Raw genomic sequence first — 22,499 nt, 5'->3', positions numbered from 1 at the left:
AGCCCAATCACTTATTTGGTTTGAAAACAGAAAATGATAATGGGCTACTTTAAGGCTCTAAAGTACAAGGCCCATTGATCTTGTTGATTTAGGGTTTCAGTTTCAACCTCATAAATTACGATAAGCCATTTTTGTTGCGTGACTCTGTCGCCACTTTGAAACCCTAATCTCAGGGTTCTTTACTGGAGGTACGATCTTATTCATCATTTCTCACTAGTTTATTCTGCTCGTTCTATTGTTTTCATTCAAATTTCAGTTAATCAATCGCTACGATGCATATATTCATCCATTGCTAGTAGTTGATTACAATTATAATGTAATTGATGCAAATTGTTAAATTAGAAGCTTGTTCTTGTCAATAATATGAATCTAGATATCAACGATCCTTTGATCCATATGTCTCTTTGATGTTAACTATAAGTTTCCATTGCATTTGATTTTTGCAGAAGTTAAGCTAACCAGAAGAAAAGTTTCCGAGAATGAGGTATGTTTGTTGATGTTTGCGAAGCTCATTAAATGATTGATAATTAAATTTATTTATTGATTGTTGTGAAGCCCTCAGAGAGGCAATTACTCAGATCACTGAATTTACTGTTTATTTTGCAGTAAGCTTCAAAGTGAAGCCCTCAGAGAGGCAATTACTCAGATCACTACTGATGCTAAAGAAAAGAAGCGTAATTTTACTGAAACCATTGAGCTTCAAATTGGTTTGAAGAATTATGATCCGCAAAAGGACAAACGTTTCAGTGGTACAGTGAAGTTGCCTCACATTCCTCGCCCAAAATTGAAAGTTTGCATGCTTGGAGATGCCCAGCATGTTGAAGAGGTGATTGTTAACTGTTATTTTATTTTGGTTTGGTTTATATTAAGTGTTAGAATATATGGTATATTGAATGGTTACAAGTAATGCTTTAGTCATGTGTTTTTGATACTGCTATTTAGTATTTAGCTATGCAGTCAATCTCGGCGATATATCGGTGATATATCACCGTTCTCTCGGTTATCGGACCTTGGCTAGCATATCGGTTTGAAATATCGGTGATATATACCGATATATCGCCAATATTTTGTAATTATGATATCGCTCATCTCGCCGAGAATATCGATAGGCCAACTAAGAAGTGAAAATTGAACAAATAAGCTGAAAACAGAAGAAGAAACATACCTGTTTCGAGTGGAATCGCAATCTAGAAGAGTAGAATGTCCGACGCGATGGGAGCTTCGATTGTGGATGCGGGGGATTTAGGGTTGAGTTAGGAGTGTCTGCAGATATGTGTGAACGGTGTGCGATAGTTTGATTTAGGTTAACTTTGGGCCAAAAATAATGCAAACGGACTGGGCTTTGATTTGGATATGACAATTGCACCTACAAATGGTGTTTTGGGTTCGACAATAACTTATTTTAGCACTAAGTATGGCTACATTGTTGCAACTTCTTCTTTTTTCTTCTTACAAAAAAATTCTTCTCATTTGAACCCTCCACTATATATATATATATATATTTATGCATTATATTATAAATTCCCGATATCCCACCGCAATAACCGATATCTCAAATATTGGTCCTTGACCAATATCTGATATTTTTCCGCATTAACTGCATAGGTATTTAGTGTTATCAAAGTTACAACAAGCAGAAGTTTAAGCCATTTTATTTTTATCGCTATACGTTTTATCTGTTTGTTGATAATGCCATATTCAAGCTTCTGTTTTATCAACCGACAACTGTGACTTACACAAGATAGTCTAATTTATACAGAGTATTAGCATTTGGAACATGACTGTCATAGCTTTATTGTGATATTCATATATACTGTATCACAATGAGCGTGTTTAGCAGCATGTAATATGGAACATAGTAATTGATTTTTAATATAAATTTACAGGCCCAAAAAATAGGACTTGAGTATATGGATGTTGAGGGACTGAAGAAGCTGAACAAGAACAAGAAGTTGGTGAAGAAGCTTGCTAAAAAACACCAAGCTTTCTTGGCTTCTGAGTCTGTCATCAAGCAAATTCCTCGTTTGTTGGGTCCTGGTCTAAACAAAGCTGGTAGGTGTATACGTTTCAACTTGTTGTCGCTACATATTTCTTTGTTTCATTAAACCAACAAAGGTCGTTTACATGCTTTCAATCCTTTTTACGATTTTGTAGGCTAAAATGCTCAAGTAGAAACTATTCTTTTAACAACTAACAATAAATTAGGCTTTGCAAAACATAATTCAACCTGTGTTTCACTACTGGATTTAGCAAACAACCCCAAGTTTATTTATTTTACTTGTAAATTGTCGCTTCGGTGACATTAATAATGCTTGCTCAAGTTGTATTTTGAATAAAAATAAAATCAGCGACCAAGTCATTGGTTTTTACGATTTGGTAACTTGGTTGCAAAATATAAGATAAAAGTACAGAGAGTGGTTTATGCATTTTCTTTTTATCTTATAAGTTATAACCATCAGCTTTCTCACCATGATACCCGTTACGATTATAAAATGCAGGTAAGTTCCCGACACTTGTTAGTCATCAGGAATCCCTCGAGGCGAAAGTCAATGAGACCAAAGCAACGGTCAAGTTTCAACTAAAGAAGGTGCTCTGCATGGGAGTGGCTGTTGGAAACTGCAGCATGGAGGAAAAGCAAATTTTCCAAAACGTTCAAATGAGTGTCAATTTCTTAGTTTCTTTGCTAAAGAAGAATTGGCAAAATGTGAGTTATATATGCGCCTGCAGTAATGATTTTTTATACAAGTTTTATAATACTTTTTTTTATTGTTTTATCTTTTAATGAATTCAGGTGAGATGCTTATACTTGAAGACAACCATGGGGAAGCCAGTTCGCATCTTTTAAGGAAGAGCTTATTTGTTTGTATGTTTTAATTTTGGGTTAATGTTAAAGTCAGTGTTGGAAAGTATATTTCTCATGAACACAGGAATAGGTTTTTCTTTGGCTTGTTACATGTTTGTTTTTGTAGCACTATAAAATCTATTTACTTTTAAAAAAATATTTTTATATCGGAGTTATTGCTATTACTTAATATTTATAGGTGATTGTGTTTCAAACAAGGGTCAGAAATGAAACCAATTGTTATTTCTACAGATTCGCAAATGTAAATACGTCAAGGACAAATCACAAATTTACCTTCTAATTATAACTACGTTAACGACAAATTACAAATGCAATCGTAAGTGAGGAATCGGTGTTTTTCTATGCAACTAGTTTTGTGTGGTCATTCGTTAAGCGTCTTGAGAAACTTGTTTTCTGTTTTTGAGGAATTTGTCTTGCACGACAAGTAAATTCTTGTCGGAACACATGTATGGCTTTGTTCAAATTTCTGTAATGATCCATGCCCAGGGTGTGACTACTACACACATCGCCCTTCAAGCATTACTAGGCTCACACCTCCCCCTTCATGCCCCATTGGTGTAGTGCTTACTGCCCTAACCACACCAGTTTTCTGCAAAGTTGGTGCCACCAAATGGTTTTGCGACATATTCCTTCCATGCCCTTGAGCGTAGAGTGTTAATGGTCTCGTAGAATTCTCACATTAATGTAAATCTTGTCATACCCGATAGAATGAGGATTTTCATGAGATTAATGGTAGAAGATAACATTTATTATAGCATCTATAATATGGGTGTTTTTAGTGACGTAAGAAAGAGTGTTGATATAGATGAAAGAGATGGTTAGTTTTTACGGAACTAGTAAAAAGCTAAAAACGGTGATGTGAGGGGGGTAAGGAAGATAGAGGAGAGAGAAAGAAAAGTGTTTTCAGGTATGTAAGACTATGAGGTATAGGGTTTGGGTTGGGGTGTGGGGTGTGGCCCAAGGGGCGGGGGTTTGAAGCCGGGCGTAGGGCGGGTCTAGCAAGGTGACATGGCGGGCTGTGAATGACCAATTCAAACTAGCCGTTGGGGCCATGTCTTTTAAATTTTTTTTTTCTTTATTTAACAGTTTTCTCACACCATATCAAACACATAAAACACAATCTTGCCATGAGTTCTTCAAGTTCAAGTGTAGCGTCATCATCATCTGACGATGGTGCGGAAGTATTTCTACAAACGATCGCGGCGGTGGTGAAAGCTATCGTGGAAGACGAAGACGACGAGGAAGACACTCCGCAACCTAAACGGAGGAGAAGGTACACCGCTCGTGAACGGCACACCGCTAACAATTTGTTGGTAAGCGATTACTTCTAAGCGGAGCCTAAGTATGATGAAAAAATGTTTAGGCGTCTTTTTCGTATGAGTAGAAACTTATTTTTAAGGATATCTAGATATCTTGAGGAGAAGTATGTTTATTTCCAACAAAAACCGGATGTAACCGGGCACTTAGGATTTAGTACGTGGCAAAAGGTCACGGCCGCACTTAGGCAGTTAGCGTACTACAATAGTTCGGACATTATGGATGACTATTTAAAAATGTCTGCACGTGTAGCTAGAGAAAGTCTTCACAACTTTTGTTCGTGTATTTTAGAACTTTATAGGAAAAGATATTTGAGAAAGCCCTCGTTTAGTGACATGCAACAAATATTGGAACATCACACAGATTATCATGGGCTACTCGGGATGCTAGGTAGTTTAGATTGTATGAAATGGCCTTGGGAACTTTGTCCTACCGCATGGCAAGGCGCTCACACGAGTGGATTTCACGGGATGCCAGCCATCATGTTTGAAGCGGTTGCGTCCCAAGATCTTTGGATATGGCATGCGTTCTTCGGTATGCCAGGTTCACATAATGATATTACCATCATAAACCACTCGCCCCTTTTCAATGATCGGGTAAATGGTATAGGACCCAAAGGAACTTTCTTTGTAAACGGGGTTGAGTACGTGTATGGGTACTACCTAGTTGATGGGATTTACCCAGAGTGGGGGGTTTTCGTAAAACCGTTCACGAAACACGGTACCATAGATCCAAAGAGATTAAAGTTTAACTGGGTCCAGATAGCTGCACTGCAGGTCCCTGTTTCGGGATCGAAACCGTGATTTTCATGATTATGTTCATAGACGGAAGAGATTAGAGATGATAAACAAACAACTTTGTATTAATCCGGTAGTAAAACATTACAAGTCGGCCCGATTACATGAAAACCGAACTAATACCAAAGGAGTATACATCCGGGGAGAGACCAAGTGGTGATCTCTCCCGGTGAGGTCTCAAACCTCCTCTCAAACTCTTACACTCTCTTGGTCTTGCAAATGACAAAGTGTTGGTATTTATACCCAACACAGGTTGTATGGTCGAAGGATCTAACTGATTGATCGATAGATCATCTGTCGATCATCCAGCTATCGAAAGATACACATATACCTCGAAGGATGACATATCCTTCGAGGTCCATCTTCATCTATCGATGGATATCTTTCGAGCTCATCGAAGGATATACACAATCCTTCGATGCCTTATCCTTCGACACCAAACATTATACAACCATAATTTGTCTAGCAAAACCCATACGGTCAACCAAATAACCCTCTCGTTTGACCACTTCAAACGAGCGGGTCTATACACGTTTGTTTGACCGTTTCACTAACTATTACAAATTCAGCGTACAATAGTAACTAATCTATTCGACAAGCATCGGACACAAAATCTGCATCAACAAATTCCCCCTTGTCCGTTGCTGTCGAATGCTGAAAGTGCAACTGCAATCGATCTTCAGTCAAGTATTCGTATTCATCTTCTCTGTGCTAACAAATTCCCCTTTGACCGATGATCCAGGTAAGTAGTATCTTGATGCTCCTTGTATAATATTTCCCCCTCAAAGTACGCGTATCCGTGTTGAGTGTTGTGCAATTTCCTCAAAAGGCTCAATTGACCGATCTTCCGCTGATCTTCCAATACTCCAACCGGCATTTGATAAGGGTTCCATTCTTTAACAACTGCATCAAGTCTTGATCTTCAAGCATACTACATTGATAGAGATTTCTGGTGAACTGTCTTCTGTAAACCGTCTTTGTGGAATCGACCAAGTAATGCACTTTAATCTTCAGCATCAACACTCAGGAAAGTCAGCTAGACCAAGTGTATCCCTTGCAAGCTCAACCAAACGGCACGCTTAGTTGAACTACATCCAGATCTCATTGTCTCGCCTTTGTGAAGTTGACCACGTAATGCACTACAGATCTTCAGCATCAGTACTCAGGAAGTCAGCTTGACCAAGTACATCGTTTGCAAACTCAACGAATTGAGTTACCCCCAGATCCCTGTAAAATCCCAAAGAAACATCAAACCCAAAACTGAATCCTGCAGGTCTTCAGCCTTGAACTATCAACTTCCATAAAGATTCCCCAGGTCTTCAGTAAACAGCGCTTTGACACTACTGTCGACTTTAGATACCTGTATGTTTCCGTGCAAAACTCTTCACGCTGGCTGGAGAATTAATTAAAATCCTCAAATATGTGTCTGTGCAAAACATTCCACGCAGAACCATTTGTATCACCAGAAAATCACAAACTCTACCACCTATGATTGCGTTTAGAAATTTACCGAAGAAATTCAACATATGAAAATTTTTATCCCCCCATTTCTTTGGTAAAATCTCTAAACCTTAACAGATTCTTTCCACTTCAAAGAAACTGTCGTCAATTTCACATAACAAATTCTCTCCACTGAGTAGAATTTATCTTCAAATGTTCACCAATTCCCTCCACTGAGCGGAACTGTCATCAATCTTCATTGAATGTTCTCGGTTCCGAAAATTCACGAAAACGACTTTCTTCTTTGCATATTCTAGTTGAATAAGAACGTCCCCTAGTACCCCGTAGGATCCGACTTGTATCCCTCCAAAGACTTTGTGAACTCGTTAGGACCGGTATTGACATTCTAGGTTCATTCATTCGTTACCAAATGCGAGAATATGACAATAAACAAAAATATTTCTTCGTTGCATATTCTAGTTGATAAAGAAATTTCGCCTAGTACCCCGTAGGATCCGACTTGTATCCCTCCAAAGACTTTGTGAACTCGTTAGGACCGGTATTGACGTTCTAGGTTCATACGTTCGTTTTCAAATGCGAGAATATGACAATAAACAAAATGCTTTCGAACATTTCCGAATAACCGGTAACAATCATAAATATTGACGTGCGGAAGCGAACATACCGTGTTGTTTTTGGCCCATAATAGTCGCGTTACCATTTTTGCCATTTGCATCGGTAACCGTGACTACCCCACACTTTTCAGAAATCAAGTTTTCATCATCTCTTGTTTTCATCATGCCGCATCATCCCACGCGCTCCCAAAACCCGTACGGATTTGGCGTCGACATTTAGACGGGTTCAAAACAACTTCACGAACACCCGACCCAATTAAAGAGAAATTGTAGTGCCACGAAGACTGTTAGTCCCACTTTTAGTCTTTGTTTAATTTTCAATTGAACAAAAAGTTAGTGGATCTTCAAGTTGGGCTTGAGTATTCGTCCAGTAACTTTCTTCGTTGACTAATGAGCCCACCTAGCATCCCACCAACTTGATCACATGCATGAGGCCCACCTAGCAGCCGCCAACATACCTTTGTTTTAAAAGGAGATAAGGTTAAAAGACTGATATTCCACCCGTTTTACACTGGGCCCCCACTAAGAGTTGTCTATGAACAATTAAAGTCTAGATCAATATATCAATTTCATCACACTAAGTGGGTCCAATCAGAAAGACCTAGTCTGCCATCCACCTGATTATGTCGACATATGTACAGCCTCCACCCAAAGGTCAACAACCCTAATTTTTTAAAAAAAAACATCACCAGCCGACATCACTCATGTACAGCCCCCATTCTTCTTTCTCTCTTTCTGCGATGAACAAAATGATGATCCTTCGAAATTCGAAACTGATCTTCCGATTCTGTTCTATCCAGATGATGATCCTTCGATACACAACAAGGTGATCTTTCGAAGTTATTTAGGGGTACAAGTGATCTGTCGAAGTTGTTGAGGGGCAAGAAGATCCTTCGAAGTTGTTGATGTTGATCCTTCGAAGTCTTGTGAGATGACCCTTCGAAAAGATAAATGATCCTTCGAAGTACTGTTTTGATCCTTCGAGGTTGTGATTGATCTTTCGAGATCAGTTTAATCTTTCGAGCATACTTTTACATCTCTCGAAACATGAAGATGATAAGAACATCAAGAACACAGGAGGCTGTGTAAATTTGCAGATTGATGAAAACACTTTGTATATAATTTTTGATGATGATTACTTGAACATTTAGGTGAAAAACATAAAACTCAACACTCGTTTCAGCACAGATCTGAATATTCGGGTCCAGATCTGAGTTTTTCTCATTTTCACCATTTTTACATCTTGAACAAAAAGCACAAAAATCACAGATCTAGAGCACATGTGACTTAGTAAACGGTTAGATTTACTAAATCGGGCACCATGGCTCTGATACCAATTGTAGGTCCCTGTTTCGGGATCGAAACCGTGATTTTCATGATTATGTTCATAGACGGAAGAGATTAGAGATGATAAACAAACAACTTTGTATTAATCCGGTAGTAAAACATTACAAGTCGGCCCGATTACATGAAAACCGAACTAATACCAAAGGAGTATACATCCGGGGAGAGACCAAGTGGTGATCTCTCCCGGTGAGGTCTCAAACCTCCTTGTCACACCCTGACTTTTGCGGAAGCGTGTGCGTGTGACTTGATCAGTTTTCATTGCATTCGATTATAACAAACAACTATATGATTAATATGATGTTCATCCATTCAAAAGTTTAAAACATCACAATCACAAGTCATTTAAGTTTCAATCAACATGACCTCCGGTTAAGTTACAAACCAACAAAAGCGGATGACATCTAAACTTGAAATTTACATCATGAAAACAACACCCGCGCCCAAGATCCATCTTGTTTCCTGAAACACATGTAATTTTGAAAACATCAACAAAAGTTGAGCGAGTTCATGCGTTTTGTATGAGTTCCAATAAACTTGTAAACATTTGAGAGATTCCTTTGAAAACAGGTATGTAAAGCGTCTATGAACAGATCAATTAATGTTTTGCAAGGATATTAATATATGTGAAGACATAGGGAGTACCCAACCCGAGTGGGCTATTAAAAGTGTCGAATCCCCTAGACTGTGTCGAATCCCCTCGACTGTATCAAATCACCTTGACTGTGTCAAATCACCTTGACTGTGTCAAATCACCTTGACTGTTGTCGAATCACCTCGACTGGGACACAAAAGCACTCTAAGTAGTCACAAATGGACCATGAGTGGGGCTCGGCCGTACCCGTTAGATCTAACCTTTGTCCATGTTTCTTATGAGAGTTATTGGCATTTCAGTTTCAGCCTATGCTCACATGATCTAATAGTTCATTTCATAGCCAAATCATACCATTGAAACATACGTAACATGTATATCACCCCCGAGAGTTATAAATCCGAAAACAGTTAAGAGAAAAGGGGGACATGAACTCACAGCTTTGCGTTCCTGAGAGAGAGATATTCAATCAACGTGTTCCGTAAATGCGAGTCAACCTACAAAGGTTCTAACTCATTAGACACGTTGGTCCTTCCTAGACCTTGTACTCGTTGTTCATCTTGAACGTTTATCATTTTCATTTCGTTTTTGGAACACTTGTGTATTTTAGTAATATGTTGGCATTTGTTTTCTAGCATACTTTGAGTTGAGACTTTATATTTGTTACACAAATATAATGCCGTATATCATTTATGGATTCAAGTGTTAAAAATATTTATTTTTAACATCGCCAATACGTTGTCGTATGCATACGGCATTCTTGCGAGAGTTCACTTCAACAAGTGTGTGTGAGTACATCATCATGTGCGTGAGTCTTTTATACGTATGTGTATCCCGTATTGTACGTGTAGGTATACCGTATTAATGTATTTGCATAATATATATTTATAAAAAAATATATACAAACATTTTACCTTGGGCTTAGCCCACAATTTAGTGTTTTGGGCTTAATCCTTATTTTGTGGTATTTGGGCCTAGCCCAAGCTCTATAGGTTATTGGACCTAGCCCATGTTAGTATTGTAAGTGGGCTTTTGTAAGTAATTTAGGAAATGGGCCTTTGCCCACGTATTTAAGGTATTGGGCTTAGCCCAATATTTATGTTATTCCAAGCCCAAAATTTAATTCTAAAGGCCCAAAGTTATATAACTTAATCCAATATTTATGTTCTTGAATTTGTGACAAATTTTTACTAAGTAGGATATAACTATATTAGTAAATTTTTAGAACCACAGTTAGTGTTACTTTTATTATTGTACTTTCCGGCTTTTGTTGTCTTGGACATATATGCGAAGTGTCCAAAAATAGTTTATTTTTACACTTGTGGCAACGTTTGGTTTATATGTGTAGTTTTGTTCGATGTCCGTTCGTCCGTGTTTCATTGTCCGTTTATTTGTGTTAACCATAATATATATGGAACCTCATATGTATAAGTTTAGTGTATTTTCCAAGTGTGGTGTATTTTTATATTTGGTAGTATTCTTCCTACTACTAATACATACACCCATTATACAAGTAGCATACACCAAATATAGTATTTTTAACATATGTAAATATAATCTTCACAAAAATTATGTTTATTGTTTTATTTAAAAACTTTACCCATTTTATGTTATAAAAGTATCCTTTTGAGTTTATATAAACTCTTGGATTGTTAGGACTTAACCATCGTCCTTAGGGTTTGTATAATCATGATTAGAGTCGCTAATCACAATTAAGTTTACTAATCACGATTAACCATCTTAGTCACCCCATTAATCTCTTTTTAATCGCGATTAGATTTTTATGAAATTTCGCCATAGTTTCCCTAAACTATGGCGTTTTTCCCATGTATTCAAAACATGTTTAAAATCATTTCCAATTTACCATCAACATCAATTCACTAATCTCAACAATTTACAACATTAAGTAAACAATTTCTACCACTTATTTCCTTAAATCATGAGCACTTATATACATATATATATATATATATATACACTAATAATTTAATAAATATATATATATTTTTTTTAAATCCAAGACTTTTATGTCTTGAAATCCAAGACTTTTAAGTGTGGTTTTCATAACCATTTATTAAATCACTTGTTATTTTGTAAAAATCACATTTATTAGTTCTTAATCACCATGTTTAGTTCATAAACCCTTAATCTTTCAAGTTTAAACACATATATAAATAAAGCTCATGGATTTAAGGGTGATGATCTTTCTTGATTTAAACTTCTAAGTGTTTAAATCACATTTTTAAGCTTAATATAACAAGATCATCACTTATATAAGTTACTACACTAAATAAACAACATGATCATCATAAATCTCATGACTAATCATCCTACTTTAACCAAAAATCAACATGATCATACAACTCATTCAACACTAATACACATAATAATCACATAATACTTCACATTTAGTGAGTTGTTAAGTTTTGGTTTAGGGTTTTAGGCGAAATTTTTCTTTGATTTCAAGATGATCAACAAGTACCTTAGTAATCTAGACATAATAATAAACTTAAAATGATAAGTAAAATGCTTACAGTTTTGTAAGTGTGTTAAGATGATGATTTAGAAGAGATTAAGCTCCAATCAAAGCCATAAGAATGCTCCATGCTTACACCTTCCATAAATGATGTTGAAATGGATTGTTAGGGGTTGAAATGGTGATTTTTATGGCTCAAAATGAAGGGTTTGTGGGCTTTGGGGGGCTGCCGAAATATGATGGGATTAGGAGGTGTTTCTTGGTTGCAAAATCTTGAATAAAAGTGATAAGTGTTGGTGATATGATATGTATGACAAGCTGGTGAATCAAGATCCCTAAAAGTCTTCAAATAATCTCCAACACCATACTTCTTTATCCACAAAATAATATTGTAGGATGATTTCATGTGGGGTCCCCCACATGAACGAAATGGGGGGTATGGTTTAATATTATTATTATTATTATTATTATTATTATTATTATTATTTTATAAAACATGTGATTATAAATATAACTAGGATATATTTTAGTAATTAGATTAATTAGGGTATTTGGGGTGTTAATGATAGTTTAGGGTTTTAAGCATAGTCTAATTTGTTTATTAGTTTAGTGGGTATAGATTTTGGATAGTAAAAATGACGCTAGTTCGCTCGTCGGTTCGATATCGGGTGCTATATAAAAGACGCTATATAATACCGGGAGCGATGGTTCTGTTTTACCATCGATGCTATGACGTTTATTTAAGGCGTTTATGATGCCAAAATAGCTAACTAGTTCGCTAGCCTTTTAGTTTAGGAGATTGGATGGTAGAAATACAAGCTCGAATTTGGACAGTGTGTGAAAGTCGCGGCGTGACACCGGGAGTATATGTTTCGGGTATCCCATTGATATGCCCAAGCTTATTTAGGGTGTCATATATTATTTAAAAGTCCTATGGACATTCAAAATGCCAATGATTATTTTTTCTAGCTTCGCGGACAACTTATTTTTGTTCTAATTTAGCGCGGAACGGACAAAGTGTAACTATGTGAATTTACCGGAAAGTTATTGTGTTCTAGTGTTTAGTGTCCCTAGTTAGGGATTTTTATTTGTATTTCATCTACCAAGTGCGTTCATGCCCTTCATCCCTTGTTCAGACAGTTTTCGGAACTTGCTGCCATGAATAGTGTGCTCAGGTGAATAGTGTTTTCAGCATTTTGCCAACATATTAGGACATAGTTTGCAGTTTTCTTGCGACGTGGCGATTGTGTTAATATTGTTTAGCCTTTTTACCCATGTCCTATGATTGCTAGATCTTATACGACCTAATCATGCAGTAATCCATTCGTAATGAGAGAAATTAAACGTTAAATCAAGTGTTGAAGTTGTACGGAAGTACCATTATTTTTTTCAGTTGTCACATTCTCCCCCCGTCAAAAGAATTTCGTCCCGAAATTCAAGTCGTGCTACCGGTTGCAGGGGTGTTTTGAAACATGTGAGGGTACTTGGATTTCATCTGATCTTCACGTTCCCACGTATACTCGGGGCCGTGACGCGAGTTCTAACGAACTTTAACTAGCTTCCTACGACTCCTCCGTGTTTTGGGGACCTTCCAGTCCGTAATCTCAATAGGTTCTTCAGTAAATTGGAGTTTATCGTTGACATGTATCTCGTCCGCTGGGATGACGACTGTTTCTTGAGTAGGACTTTTCTTGAGATTTGACACGTGAAACGTGTCGTGTACACTGCTCAGTTCCTCTGGTAGTTTTAACTTGTATGCAACAGTTCCGATCTTTTCTAGGATTTTGAAAGGTCCAATGTAACATGGGTTCAACTTTCCACGTTTACCAAATCTTACTACGCCCTTCCAAGGCGAGACTTTCAACAATACTATGTCTCCGACCTCGAAAGCTAATGGTTTGCGTCGTTTGTCGGCGTAGCTCTTTTGTCTATCACGAGCCGTCTTGATACGGTCTCGTATCTGGATGATCTTGTCAATGGTTTCCTGGACCACATCCGGACCAATAAGTTATTTATCCCCGGTCTCCGTCCAACATAGCGGGGACCGACACTTTCGTCCACATAATGCTTCAAACGGGGCGGCCTGGATGCTAGTGTGATAACTATTATTGTACGAGAACTCCACTAAGGGCAAGTGAGTATCCCAGTTTCCACCCAAATCCATCACACAAACATGTAACATGTCCTCCAAAGTTTGTATCGTTCGTTCACTTTGGTCGTCCGTTTGAGGGTGAAAGGTTGTACTAAGATTCAGTTGGGATCCAAAGGCCTTTTGGAATGATTTCCAAATCCTTGACATGAACCGACCTTCTTGGTCCGATATAATAGAAACAGGCACACTGTGCCGTGCCACAATCTCCTTAAGATATATTTTGGCTAGCTTCCAAGTGCTATCCTTCTCACAGGTGGGTAAAAAAAATTGTGCGGACTTCGTAAGTCGATCAACGATTACTCAACCCATGTCGTGACCTCTCGAGGTTCGGGGTAACTTAGTAATGAAGTCCATCGCTTTGTTCCCATTTCGATATGGGAATTTCAAGTTGTTGCAGTAATCCTGAAGGCTTTTGATATTTCGTCTTAACCTTAGCGCATGTAAGGCATTTTCCGACATAAGTAGCAATGTCGCCCTTAAGGTTAGGCCACCAAAAAAAATCCTTTTAAGTCTTGGTACCCTTTATCTGACCCTGGATGTATAGAATACCTTGACTTTTGAGCCCCGTCCAAAAAAAATAGTCCGTAGGTCGCTAAAGAATGGAACCCAAACTCGCTTCAGGGAGTACAATGTTCCATCTTCCTTGGGCAACAATTGCGCTCCCATTCCACGTAATGCTTCAGCTTATAGGTTCTCTGGTTTGAGCGCCTCTTGTTCAGCCTCACGAATCCGAGTAGCGGGATTTGTCTGTATGGTCATCTCCAAGGCTCGCATCCTTAGTGGTTTTTGCGCACTCCCTGCGGCTCAAGGCGTCTGCTACAACGCTCGCCTTGTCCAGGTGATACTTAATCTCATAGTCGTATCATTCAACAGTTCAACCCATCTTCGTTGTCTCATATTCAAAACCTTCTGATCAAAGATATGTTGCAAACTCTTGTGATTAGTAAAGATCGTGCAACGTTTTCTATAAAAGTAATGGCGCCAAATCTTCATCGCGAAATTCACTGCACCTAGTTCAACATCGTGCGTGGTATCATTCTTCTCATGCACCTTCAATTGATGTGACGCGTACGCGATTCCTTTATCTCGTTGCATCACCACGCAAGCAAGACCTTGTCGAGAAGCATCACAATATACCACAAATCCATCGGTACCGTAAGGCAAAGATAAGATAGGTGCGTCGCAGATGCATTCTTCAATGAATCGTTTGTAATAGCCCGCTAACCCCAGAAATTGTCGTATCTCAGTTGGCGTCTTTGGGACTTCCCAATTCTTGATTGCTTTAATCTTGGCAGGGTCAACATGAATTCCATTCTTGTTCACCGCGTGACCTAAGAATTGCACCTCGCGAATCCAAAATTCGCACTTCGACAGCTTGCACACAACAGTTCCTTCTTCAATAGTTCTAGGGTAGCTTGCAGATGTTGCTCACATTTTTCCTAGGCCGGCTTACACACCCGATTCATGAGGTCCATGAATACCGCCGGCGTGTTTGTTAAGCCAAACGACATGACAAGGAAACCGTAATGTCCATAGCGAGTTCTAAAGGCCGTTTTAGGGATACTTTCTTCTTTTATTCGCAGTTTATGATATCCCGACCTCATGTCGATCTTGGAGTAGTAGCTAGAACTTTGAAATTGGTCGAGCAAGTCATTAATTCTCGGTAAGGGGTACCGATTCTTGATTGGTTAGCTTGTTTAACTCCATGTAGTCTAAGCACATACGAAAACTGTCGTCCTTCTTCTTGACAAACAACACTGGAGCTCCCCAGGGTGAGAAGCTCAGCTCGATAAGTTCTCTTGTCTAGCACTCTTTCAGTTGAGTCGATAGTTCTTGCATCTCGGACGAAGCTAATCGATAAGGTGCCTTCGCCACTGGTGCCGCTCCTGGCACTAGGTCTGTCTGAAACTCCATTCGTTGCTGTGGAGGTAACCCAAGCAAGTCTTCGGGAAAGACTTCTGGAAATTCCTTCACAGCGGGGATGTCTTCTGGCTTCGGCTCCTGGGTCTCCTTATCGACAATATGAGCAAGGATGGGTATGCACCCCCCTTTCGGAGGCACTTCTGCGCCTTTATGACCAATGTGGGATGTTGCAATCCACCGCCTTATGGGCCCAGCGTCCTTGCATCAACTACATGAAGGACGCGTACCATAGTGTTTCATCATTCGCAAGAGGGATGCGAATGATTTTCTCATGACAAGCAAATTCGGCTCTATTCTTGGGTAGCCAATCCATGTTGACTACAACATCATGACTTCCCAAGTCAACAGGTAATAGAAAATTCCCGCTCTCTAAGTTCCAAAGTACAACCCTTAATCACCTCATTGCTTTAACTAACTTTCCATTTGCCAATTCTATAGAATATGGGACGTCTAGCTTACTTGAAACTAAGCCAAGTGTATTCTTAAATTCTATCAAACAGAATGGATGTAGAGTGTTGGTTAATAGGGAACGTACCCGTAACCACATTGGGATCCTAGCGTGCTTCACGAGCTCTGATCGTGAAGTCTCTTCCTTGCTTGGTTCTTCTTGGGGCAATCTTTTCTAATGTGTCCCACGTCACCACAATTGAAGCAACCTGGAACTCTACCGTTGTTGTTTCCGCCTTGGTTGTAGCTATCGTTTCTTCCTCGATTGGGATATCTTGCCCAACAGGCATCCTTGCTGTGTCCCTCTTTTCCACATCTTTCACACTTAGGTCTCAGGCAACGACCTTCATGGTGAAACTTGCATTCGTCACATCTCGGCTTAGTCCCGAGATAAACCTTTCCCCTGGCCTTATTGGCGGCTCTATAAGCTTTTATGTCATGAGCCGGGTTTGCTTCCCTTCTTTTGTTTGCATTAGAGTTGTCATGACTTACTTGAGTGTCTTTCTTCAGGTTTGAAAACTTTCTTTTGTTGTCGCCCGAAGACTCCATGTGAGTCACTTTCTTGTTTGTCTCAGATTTCGGAAACTTTCCCATACGAAGAGCTTCTTCAGTAAGTGTAATGCTCAAATCGATAGCCTCTGAGATGGTTGGAGGCTTTGCAGCAGTAACCATGCTCAGGATTTGAGGCGCAAGTCCCCAAATAAACCGCTCGATTCTCTTGAAATCCGGATCGACAAGATAGGGAACGACCATTGATAAATCATGAAAACGCTGAATATACTCGGCAACCTTTGGTCCATCCATCTTCAGATTCCATAATTCGGTTTCCAGTTTCTGGATTTCAGCTCTTGAACAATATTTCTTGCGCATTAATTCCTTAAGCTCATCCCAGCTGAGCGCATATGCAGTAGTTTCGCCAAGAGTTTGAACTTGGAGGTTCCACCAGGAGAGTGCACCATCCAAAAACAACCCAGAAATATAAGTGACTCTCTGTTCAGGTGTACATTTGCTCATTCTTAGTACGGAGTCGGTCATTTCAACCCAGCGAACAAAAGCGACGGCACCTCCCGTGCCATCAAAGTTTAGGGGTTTGCAATCCAGAAATTGCTTATAAGTACAGCCTGTAACACATGTAACACAATTCACGAGCGAGCATTGGCAAAACACAATTGGAATTATCCAAAGGATTTGTAATGTGTCTTAGGTGACTTAACATTACCAGTTGGAGGGTTATTTCCGGAAGTGCCACCGCTGTGTTCTGAGCGGTTGGCCTCGTGTTGTGCAATTGCCTGCGATATGCGTTCCTGAAGCTCGGCTTCTGTCCTTGGTAACGTGTTAGTGTCTGTGTCACGTCTGGACGACATTTTCTTCTAACAAGAAGTATCGGGTAGGTTAGACAACATTCACTAAATAATTGTCTATGAGGTATATATGTATATATACAATCATCACAACAAGCAAACATGCAATCACATAACATCACATGCATATATAATCGACAATGTATAAATAAGAAAACAACCACCGAGCTTTCGTATATGTTTGACAACTTGATGCATTGTTTTTAGAAAAAAAAAACAAAATGGACTCGAGGTTATACCACCTCGGTCATACAAGTTTCATAATACAAAAGTAGTGACTATTTTCCTTCTACATTGGTCTTCTTGGGTCTTTAGTTTTACAAAAACGGGCATACTTCCCAAAAGGTGGGGGGGGGGGGGTTGTGCATTACTACCACGTATAGGGGTGATAGTGAAAACGCGGAGATAAGGTTGTGAGGGTACGTGACTTCTTCCTTGGAACCGAATTGTGACTTGTGGCAACCGTAGAGCGTTTTTTTTCCAAGGTGCGAATGTACTACTCAAACGATGGGGTGCTGCGGGATAGAGAGTGTAGAGTTACTGGCAGGGGTGTTGCTGGTGGAGATATAGGTAGTGGGTGATAGGATGCATGTGAGGTGAAGGATGAGAAGAATCTTTTCTGAGTGTTAGTCATCTTCACTTGCTTAGATACCGGTCCCAAACGACTCGTATTACGGGTAGAAGTCTTAGGCACAAAGTAGGCAAAGGCAAACTTCCTACTTTGAAGTGTGTTATAGTAACTATCTCGGTTAGTGTTCTATTAGATGAAGGTTTAAACAACTTAGAAAATTTGAATGGGTGATGATCATTAGCTTGACCCGCAGAGTCCACCAGGATTTCCATGCACTACAAGTTGTTATTACGTGGGCCCCTGTAATAATAAATTGTCTTGCATGGTCACCCTAATTTTTCTCTCGTTCAAAGCAGCCGATCAGTCAGAGAAGGGACACTACTGTCTTCATACCTTCAACATGGAAAAGACCTTTATAATGGTCCACGCGCCAACGTCATGTCGTTATGCGCGAAATGGCACAATGCTTAGACGAAGTAGGAATAAAGGGAGTTTCCTAACAACAGTAGTTGGAGGGGCACCTTCAAGATGAGTACCTCATCTTCCTTGTCTGGACAAGAGTGTCGTCAATCATGTTTCGTAAAAGCCACAGGGACCTCGTCCTGCTGATAAGGTTGTTGTCCAAGGTTACCACCTCCGCCTCACCGTCACTGTCGTAGTCAGGCACCTTCGCATTCGAGAGGGAAGAACAACCATCTTCCACGGAATTCAAGCTCAGGGCCTCGTTTGGTAACTACATCAGCCATAAGCTCCGCAATAAACGCGAGGTCAATAGTCTCATTGTGCGAGTCAAGAATAATAATAGGATTCGAAGTCGAAGGTATCTCGTTCCCGTCAATAATTATTCCGTATACATATATGAATATATATTAATGACTAATAATGTTACTTAGTATATACATGCAAATAAATGCAACATGTTACATATAACTCTCGTTTGTTCTTTCGCGGGTCATTTCGTCTTTGGCAAGTCTATATCGCATAGACTATACCTCAATTGGCGCAATAGTCGGGGTATTCTCCCTCCCTACTAATGTCCTTGCTTTTGTCTTTCCTTTGAAAATGTTTGATTCATGGATCTTGGCGCTTTCGTAAATGCAATGAAAAACCCTTTTGTAAAAATGTTTTCGTGAGAGAATCCTAGTGATTGTAGTCTAGACTCGAGAAGGAATCCTAGTTCACTACAATCGAGGCTCTGATACCAACCTGTCACACCCTGACTTTTGCGGAAGCGTGTGCGTGTGACTTGATCAGTTTTCATTGCATTCGATTATAACAAACAACTATATGATTAATATGATGTTCATCCATTCAAAAGTTTAAAACATCACAATCACAAGTCATTTAAGTTTCAATCAACATGACCTCCGGTTAAGTTACAAACCAACAAAAGCGGATGACATCTAAACTTGAAATTTACATCATGAAAACAACACCTGCGCCCAAGATCCATCTTGTTTCCTGAAACACATGTAATTTTGAAAACATCAACAAAAGTTGAGCGAGTTCATGCGTTTTGTATGAGTTCCAATAAACTTGTAAACATTTGAGAGATTCCTTTGAAAACAGGTATGTAAAGCGTCTATGAACAGATCAATTAATGTTTTGCAAGGACATTAATATATGTGAAGACATAGGGAGTACCCAACCCGAGTGGGCTATTAAAAGTGTCGAATCCCCTCGACTGTATCAAATCACCTTGACTGTGTCAAATCACCTTGACTGTGTCAAATCACCTTGACTGTGTCAAATCACCTTGACTGTTGTCGAATCACCTCTACTGGGACACAAAAGCACTCTAAGTAGTCACAAATGGACCATGAGTGGGGCTCGGCCGTACCCGTTAGATCTAACCTTTGTCCATGTTTCTTATGAGAGTTATTGGAATTTCAGTTTCAGCCTATGCTCACATGATCTAATAGTTCATTTCATAGCCAAATCATACCATTGAAACATACGTAACATGTATTTCACCCCCGAGAGTTATAAATCCGAAAACAGTTAAGAGAAAAGGGGGACATGAACTCACAGCTTTGCGTTCCTGAGAGAGAGATATTCAATCAACGTGTTCCGTAAATGCGAGTCAACCTACAAAGGTTCTAACTCATTAGACACGTTGGTCCTTCCTAGACCTTGTACTCGTTGTTCATCTTGAACGTTTATCATTTTCATTTCGTTTTTGGAACACTTGTGTATTTTAGTAATATGTTGGCATTTGTTTTCTAGCATACTTTGAGTTGAGACTTTATATTTGTTACACAAATATAATGCCGTATATCTTTTATGGATTCAAGTGTTAAAAATATTTATTTTTAACATCGCCAATACGTTGTCGTATGCATACGGCATTCTTGCGAGAGTTCACTTCAACAAGTGTGTGTGAGTACATCATCATGTGCGTGAGTCTTTTATACGTATGTGTATCCCGTATTGTACGTGTAGGTATACCGTATTAATGTATTTGCATAATATATATTTATAAAAAAATATATACAAACATTTTACCTTGGGCTTAGCCCACAATTTAGTGTTTTGGGCTTAATCCTTATTTTGTGGTATTTGGGCCTAGCCCAAGCTCTATAGGTTATTGGACCTAGCCCATGTTAGTATTGTAAGTGGGCTTTTGTAAGTAATTTAGGAAATGGGCCTTTGCCCACGTATTTAAGGTATTGGGCTTAGCCCAATATTTATGTTATTCCAAGCCCAAAATTTAATTCTAAAGGCCCAAAGTTATATAACTTAATCCAATATTTATGTTCTTGAATTTGTGACAAATTTTTACTAAGTAGGATATAACTATATTAGTAAATTTTTAGAACCACAGTTAGTGTTACTTTTATTATTGTACTTTCCGGCTTTTGTTGTCTTGGACATATATGCGAAGTGTCCAAAAATAGTTTATTTTTACACTTGTGGCAACGTTTGGTTTATATGTGTAGTTTTGTTCGATGTCCGTTCGTCCGTGTTTCATTGTCCGTTTATTTGTGTTAACCATAATATATATGGAACCTCATATGTATAAGTTTAGTGTATTTTCCAAGTGTGGTGTATTTTTATATTTGGTAGTATTCTTCCTACTACTAATACATACACCCATTATACAAGTAGCATACACCAAATATAGTATTTTTAACATATGTAAATATAATCTTCACAAAAATTATGTTTATTGTTTTATTTAAAAACTTTACCCATTTTATGTTATAAAAGTATCCTTTTGAGTTTATATAAACTCTTGGATTGTTAGGACTTAACCATCGTCCTTAGGGTTTGTATAATCATGATTAGAGTCGCTAATCACAATTAAGTTTACTAATCACGATTAACCATCTTAGTCACCCCATTAATCTCTTTTTAATCGCGATTAGATTTTTATGAAATTTCGCCATAGTTTCCCTAAACTATGGCGTTTTTCCCATGTATTCAAAACATGTTTAAAATCATTTCCAATTTACCATCAACATCAATTCACTAATCTCAACAATTTACAACATTAAGTAAACAATTTCTACCACTTATTTCCTTAAATCATGAGCACTTATATACATATATATATATATATATACACTAATAATTTAATAAATATATATATATTTTTTTTAAATCCAAGACTTTTATGTCTTGAAATCCAAGACTTTTAAGTGTGGTTTTCATAACCATTTATTAAATCACTTGTTATTTTGTAAAAATCACATTTATTAGTTCTTAATCACCATGTTTAGTTCATAAACCCTTAATCTTTCAAGTTTAAACACATATATAAATAAAGCTCATGGATTTAAGGGTGATGATCTTTCTTGATTTAAACTTCTAAGTGTTTAAATCACATTTTAAGCTTAATATAACAAGATCATCACTTATATAAGTTACTACACTAAATAAACAACATGATCATCATAAATCTCATGACTAATCATCCTACTTTAACCAAAAATCAACATGATCATACAACTCATTCAACACTAATACACATAATAATCACATAATACTTCACATTTAGTGAGTTGTTAAGTTTTGGTTTAGGGTTTTAGGCGAAATTTTTCTTTGATTTCAAGATGATCAACAAGTACCTTAGTAATCTAGACATAATAATAAACTTAAAATGATAAGTAAAATGCTTACAGTTTTGTAAGTGTGTTAAGATGATGATTTAGAAGAGATTAAGCTCCAACCAAAGCCATAAGAATGGTCCATGCTTACACCTTCCATAGATGATGTTGAAATGGGTTGTTAGGGGTTGAAATGGTGATTTTTATGGCTCAAAATGAAGGGTTTGTGGGCTTTGGGGGGCTGCCGAAATATGATGGGATTAGGAGGTGTTTCTTGGTTGCAAAATCTTGAATAAAAGTGATAAGTGTTGGTGATATGATATGTATGACAAGCTGGTGAATCAAGATCCCTAAAAGTCTTCAAATAATCTCCAACACCATACTTCTTTATCCACAAAATAATATTGTTGGATGATTTCATGTGGGGTCCCCCACATGAACGAAATGGGGGGTATGGTTTATTATTATTATTATTATTATTATTATTATTATTATTATTATTATTATTATTATTATTATTATTTTATAAAAC

The 22,499-nt window shown here is 38.1% G+C and overlaps 1 protein-coding gene across 1 annotated transcript; it reads left to right on the top strand.

The window, feature by feature from the left end:
• The first annotated feature begins 69 nt into the window (after window positions 1-69).
• On the top strand, window positions 70-3,018 carry LOC110904178 (60S ribosomal protein L10a-1). Its single transcript, XM_022150008.2, has 6 exons — window positions 70-188; window positions 447-484; window positions 607-826; window positions 1,887-2,052; window positions 2,499-2,704; window positions 2,792-3,018. The coding sequence occupies exons 2-6, from the start codon at window positions 480-482 to the stop codon at window positions 2,843-2,845; spliced, it is 651 nt and encodes a 216-aa protein (XP_022005700.1). The 5' UTR covers window positions 70-188; window positions 447-479; the 3' UTR covers window positions 2,846-3,018.
• The last annotated feature ends 19,481 nt before the right edge of the window (window positions 3,019-22,499 follow it).

Source organism: Helianthus annuus, chromosome 14, assembly GCF_002127325.2.
Source record: "Helianthus annuus cultivar XRQ/B chromosome 14, HanXRQr2.0-SUNRISE, whole genome shotgun sequence".
Classification (NCBI taxonomy): domain Eukaryota; kingdom Viridiplantae; phylum Streptophyta; class Magnoliopsida; order Asterales; family Asteraceae; genus Helianthus; species Helianthus annuus.
Note: the sequence above shows the minus strand (reverse complement) of the source record. Positions and strands in the feature narration are given on the sequence as shown.